This window comes from Prosopis cineraria, unplaced genomic scaffold (genome assembly GCF_029017545.1).
Source record: "Prosopis cineraria cultivar Desert tree isolate PC_DT_omini unplaced genomic scaffold, ASM2901754v1 PC3, whole genome shotgun sequence".
In the NCBI taxonomy this organism is placed as follows: Eukaryota; Viridiplantae; Streptophyta; class Magnoliopsida; order Fabales; family Fabaceae; genus Prosopis; species Prosopis cineraria.
In genome coordinates, this window is record NW_026555334.1 from 13,801,225 (window position 1) to 13,806,901 (window position 5,677).

At 38.2% G+C, this 5,677-nt stretch overlaps 1 protein-coding gene across 2 annotated transcripts; it reads right to left on the minus strand.

Moving 5' to 3' along the window:
- Window positions 1-1,523: 1,523 nt before the first annotated feature.
- On the minus strand, window positions 1,524-5,303 carry LOC129304638 (triose phosphate/phosphate translocator, chloroplastic). 2 transcript variants are annotated; one of them, XR_008591742.1, is made up of 13 exons: window positions 4,875-5,303; window positions 4,694-4,768; window positions 4,466-4,531; window positions 3,837-3,915; window positions 3,430-3,550; window positions 3,176-3,271; window positions 2,810-2,922; window positions 2,618-2,695; window positions 2,403-2,519; window positions 2,120-2,219; window positions 1,924-2,024; window positions 1,710-1,809; window positions 1,524-1,621 (listed from the first exon to the last, which is right to left on the minus strand). XR_008591742.1 is itself a non-coding variant. In XM_054944361.1 (12 exons), the coding sequence occupies exons 1-12, from the start codon at window positions 5,135-5,137 to the stop codon at window positions 1,792-1,794; spliced, it is 1,227 nt and encodes a 408-aa protein (XP_054800336.1). In that variant the 5' UTR covers window positions 5,138-5,302; the 3' UTR covers window positions 1,524-1,791. The 2 variants fall into 2 exon arrangements, 1 of the variants encoding a protein (XP_054800336.1); XM_054944361.1 differs by having other exon boundaries at window positions 1,524-1,809; window positions 4,875-5,302.
- Window positions 5,304-5,677: the final 374 nt, after the last annotated feature.

Sequence of the window (5,677 nt, forward strand, 5' to 3'; positions counted from 1 at the left end):
CCACTTGAATAAAGTAAAAAAAATCCAGGTTGAGCCCCAATCTGAATTTACTTTGCTCGGATATTAAAATTCTTTATTTTGTTAATAAAATAAAATTTAAATTAAATTAAAAATTGAAAAAATATTCAATTTTTAAGATAAAATTAAAATTAACTAAAAAATAAAGGCCAAAGAGTTGTTAAAATCAAATTTAGATATATGACATCTTTTATAAAATTAAAAGTTGAGAGATTGAATTGCAGAGGGTCATAGTTGGATTGAGGGACTGAGTTAATACGTAAATGAAAAATTAAATAATTAAAAAATTAATTTTTTTTAAATATATTAAGAATCGTTCACAGAGTCACTCTCGACATTATGTGATTCATCGATGCCCTTTTGTTTTTACGTGAAAATTATTGTCCTGCACAATCCTTGCTTGCTAGGTAAAAATATATTTGGATATTCATGGACAGAGCAGAAGCAATTAATCTTATGCTGCGCAGCAATGTTGAGAACCACCCATTCCAGGATATCATAGCCGATGCTCATTCTTCATAGATATTGGAATGTTTCCCTTAATTGGTGTTATAGGGAGGATAATTTCTTTAGCTGATTCTACTGCTAAGTTTGCTCATCAATTGGATTCTGGTTTTTGCCTCTTTAACCATCCCCACCTTGTATCAGGGGGTGGTTGATGCAGAAAGAGGAGTTCACTGATTGTACTGTACTAGTATTTTCTGTGTTGTTTTCTGGGTTATAGTAGTTTTTAATTAGTTCTTATTAAAATACACACACACACACACTTGGACATGACTTGTTAAGAAAAGTACACGTAGAGCAGTAGCTGGAAGGGAGAACTGGAACACGCTGTTTCAATTTTCGAATGTATTCTTATGTCTTCACTAATTTTTTTTTGGATAGAGCAAACTATAGATAACGGCAGCGTGGATTTAAAAAATGACATCGAGAACTTTCCACAATTGGACTCCGATGACACAAATACGAATTTATTGATTTTCTTTTTCTGCCAGAAAATCCGAATTAATTGATAGCAACACATACATACGGAGTGATTTGTGGGGGAAAAAAGAGTGACCTATATATAAGTTTTATGTTTAAAACCAAACAAAGCACATGCAATGGGAAACTAAACACCTCAGTCTTCACTCTGTGTCTGAACAACTGACCTTTTAGCTGCTGATATAACATGTTTCGTTAACTTTTATTTGTGTTAATGCATCGAAGTCATATTAGCAGAAACAAAATGTCTTCAAGCCCTGTTATCCACTCATTTATGAATCTCCTTTTGTTTTGTTTATTTTTCTTCTGCTTATTATTTGTTTGCTCATTAGTCGGGGCTTCAAAATCTTTGGCAACTGTTCGATTAAATCAAATCGTTAATCGTGTCACACGAGACACCAAGTGTATTTAAGCCACTTGTCAAATTCAAATCCTTACTGAATGAGCAATGACTTCCTTATTCATTCTATGAATTTCTATTTGCCATGAGCAGTAACTGTTATTAATTTCCGCGGCAAAGGGAAATGAAAAGGCGAGCTTTAACGTGTCCTGAGGGAATCATGAATACATCATCGTTCAGTCAACATGAAAAGATTGCGAATCAGCAATTCATTGTTTTCTGACAGAATCAAAAAAGAGGATGAGAAAATTAATAAGAGTGAGGGAGAAAGGGAAAAACAGAAGGGATTGCAAGGAAAGGATAATACAATATGTAACCATCACAATTATTTTTGAAGCAACTCTGTGACGATTGATATAGTTTCCAATGCTCCGACGCCTCTTTGCTTCTTATGCTGCTTTCGCTTGCTGTCACAATAAGCATAGCAAATGAAAGACCATTACACAAAAAGCATAATCATATAATTAACTTGGCGCTATGAATATATTATTTAATTGTTCAATAGTTTCATTTGCACTCACTCGTTTCTCCTCTTCCATCTTGGCTTTGATGAATGAATAGATTGCCACTCCTGCAATTGCAATGCATGTCCCAATACCAGTTTGGGTGGAGATCTTGTTACCTGCCATGCACGTAAGAGCCATACATTTAGATTATTAATCAAAATTGAGACTAACTGGACTATAGGTCCAAAATCGAAGAGAAAAATATGCTTACCAAAGACTATGATTGAGAAGCCAATTACAAATACACGTTTCAGTACATTCCCAACTGCGTGCGTCAGAGGAGCCACCCTCTCCAAAGTGTTGGTGGCCAGCTGGCGATAAGAATACCAACAATATTGTTACGTATACAATCATGTATTTGAAGAAAACACGCAGAAAAAAAATTATCTGTATGTGAATGAAGATGTGCCTCCTTCGGTCAAGTTATTGTAGTATTTTATTAGATAGATTGATAAGCATGAAATAAGTTCATAATTAAGATGGCATATACAAACCTGGTTGTAGAGGTGGTAAAACATTCCGACCCAGAAAAGATCTGAGATGAACTTGACGGTACCAACTTTAGCAATGGCATCACTGAAACCACCCTTCAACAGTGCAGGCCCCTCAAACTGTGTGTGTGATCAAGTAACGATTGATAAGAATTCGTCATGTGATACATAAATGTCTTATTGTTGACAAGGGCCTCAAGAAGTACAGATTTACTCACAATTATGGCCGGCGGAATGCAGACAACCAAGGCAATGATGGAAATGTAAGCATACACATTTGTACTATCCATATCAGTCTGCAGATTAATAGTGTACTTATCAGGGAGCGACATAATTAGGTTCGGTCAATTCTAGATTTCTAAGTAATAATGTTCAATGTGATGATTGGAGAGAGAGAAGAGGAAGGTTACCATAGCTTTCTTTGAATAGATACTGCGATATGTGAATGAAATGTTTGAAATCATAGCGCTTATAAAACCAGTCCAGTTGAACGAGAGCTCAGTCAGTGAAGCCATGGACACACCTGTACATTCATTTGATCTCTTCTTAAACTTCTAGAAATATTTGATTAAATTTAGTTGATGCTGTTGATTTAACTGTTTATGTGTTGCATCAGATGTATATATATATTATCTATTTTTTCTTACGAAAAGCATATTCAGAATCCCAAAATCATATAGTCACACAGGCCATTAACATGTAATAGAAGATGGTGAAATGTGGGAGAGAGAAGCAAAAACACAGGTCAAGAGGAACATGATAAGAGAAGATCTTACCAATAACAACAGGAGCCAGAGACAGCCACAAAGTGAAAGGAATTGACTGGCCAAGTATGAATTGGGAAGCAGCAGCATTGAAGAAGGGCTCCAGAGCTGAAACCAAAAGAGTTTATAATGATTACAAAATGACATTGAAAGAGTTTTAAAAAATTAATCAATATATGAATAGAAGTTATAAGAAGTTACATTATTAGTAATAAACTGCATAAATGTAAATGCACAGACACAAATTGTTTTAGAAATTGGATCACCTTTAACAGTATGGGTGAAGGAAACTGCAACAGCTGCGAATGACACATTGCTGGTCACGTGGCCTAGTGCGTGACACACGGCCACAGGGATCAGCACCTTCAGCAAGTTTGAGTCTATCGGCTACACAACATATATATTCACGCATGAGATGTACAGATATCATTTATAAAAGAACAGAGATTTTAGATATAACTTTTTCATCTTTATTATCACATTTCTTAACCAAAAATACGATAAATTAATACTAGAGTTGTTTATAGCTCGAGAAATTATTATATCACGTCCTCCTAAAATGTGGATTTCGGATTTTTTTTCCCTCTTTTTTATTGGTGGAAAGATTTCGGAGAATTTCCGATACGGTGGTGGTGATGAGGATATGGACTGAGTAAATGTGAAGTTTACTTACAGCTCGTTTTGGGAGGCCCACGGCCCAGCTCACAAGACAGTATGCTACGCCCACCAATAAATGGATCACAGAAACGAAACTGCAAATTGTCACATAAAAAGCACAACGTGTTATTATTGGTAGGTTATTTTGGTTGTAATTTATTATTATTGGTTAATGGTTAATTGAAGTCAATCACTAGTACTGATTAGCAGCGACAATTACCATCAAATCACTTCATTTTCATACTAACTTTTACGTAACTTGACTGCTCATCTTCCACAATAGGGCCTAAGATTTACAATCTACGCACCATCAATTTTGGCATTATTATATTGCGCTTTCACAGTCTTCTCTTTTCTTTTTAGCTTCTGTTTTTTCCCCTTTAGAAGATGCGAAAGAAGTTAATTGAGTGTTTAGTGCAAATATATTAAAATATACTATTTGTAATGACCAACGAAACTTACAATTTAATTGGAAAATTGAATTCGAATAAATGTATTGAGCTGCTCTATATCAACTTCTTCGTATGATATCATCATTGAAACTGCCGTTAGCGTCTTATATTAAGCAGGAAGTCTTAAGCAATGTAACTACAAGTAAAACACCAAATTAAACATTAATTTACGGGATATAATAGCAGCACTTACTATGGATAAGGAAAGTAATTATAGATCTTCTTATTGAGAATGTTGAAGATCACGTTCAAGAAGTACCTGCAAAGGTAAAAGGACAAAGACGAAATCTCAGACCACGAAGCGATCACCGATAAACGTTGCCATATCGAAATTAGAACAAAGAATAGCAGGTGGCAGAGAAAGAAAAGTGAAAAAGTCAGGCATAGTAGGGGGATCAATGTAACGAATCAGGTCACCTACCACATGAAGAAGAAGAATCCAGTCACCAGCGCCGGATACCTATCGAAAAAACCAACAGGAGCCACTTTCGCTTCCCTGTAAAACAAAAAGAAAAGAAAGAAACAAAACAACGACAGCAACGTCGATAAGGACACAGACGACAGCGAGCGGACCGAGTCAGAACGGAGGGAACGGACCTCACCCGGCGGAATCACTTCCTTCAGCAGAAGAGGAGGCAGCGGCGAGACAAGGCCGAAGGGGAGCGTCTTTCCTCAACGCCGGTGAGCAGAGGGTGGGACGGAGCTGCCTTCCCCAGATAAGGTTGCCGCCATCAGCGACGGCCCCGATCGGCTTGACGGAGAGGAAGGAAGCATTGTGAGATTCGCGCGGCAGCCTGCGGGGGCAGGGGAGGGAGGAGGAGGAGGAGGAGAAGGCGGTGGCGCGTGACAACACTCGCGACTCCATGGAATGAGCTGCGAAACAGAGGGAAGGACGAACCGGGGAAATCAAAAAATGTGGCTAATCAATAATACAGAGGAGGAGCTAGGAGAGGGAGAGGCTCAGAAACGATTTCCTGGCAGAGCAAGAGCAAAGTACAGGGACAGTTTTTTTGTGTGAAGTCTGGTGGTGGGATAACAGTCTGAAAGGGGTGTGATCAGGTGCGTCGAGAGAGCGTGGATGGGAGGCTGATGATCGTAGGATGTCAAGTGGATGGTGAGAGACGTGAGTGAGCAGGGTAATTGCGGTGGGGGAGGGAGCAGAGGAGAGGGAGGGAGGAGGATAAGTGGGGCCCTCTTATCGTTAGGGAAAGATATGTGAAGGAGAAAGAAAGAGAAGCGAGGGTTGGCCAATGGTGTCCAGGGTTTCTCCATGCCTTATCCCGCGTTTTTTTTTTTCCCCTCGATCACTCCTTGACTCCTCATCCTCGCAAAAATCTCACGGACTTCGTATGTCATCAATCAACGAAAGTCACTATTGAATTGACAATGCGATAATAATACTGTA

What these genes read in the sequence shown, in the direction of transcription:
- LOC129304638 (XM_054944361.1), bottom strand. Translation starts at nt 5,137, where the DNA reads ATGGAGTCGCGAGTGTTGTCACGCGCCACCGCCTTCTCCTCCTCCTCC. An exon ending in TGGGCCTCCCAAAACGAGCT is followed by an intron (nt 3,551 to 3,836) that starts GTAAGTAAACTT and finishes TATGTTGTGTAG; the next exon opens with CCGATAGACTCAAACTTGCT. An exon ending in TCTGGCTCCTGTTGTTATTG is followed by an intron (nt 2,923 to 3,175) that starts GTAAGATCTTCT and finishes ATGAATGTACAG; the next exon opens with GTGTGTCCATGGCTTCACTG.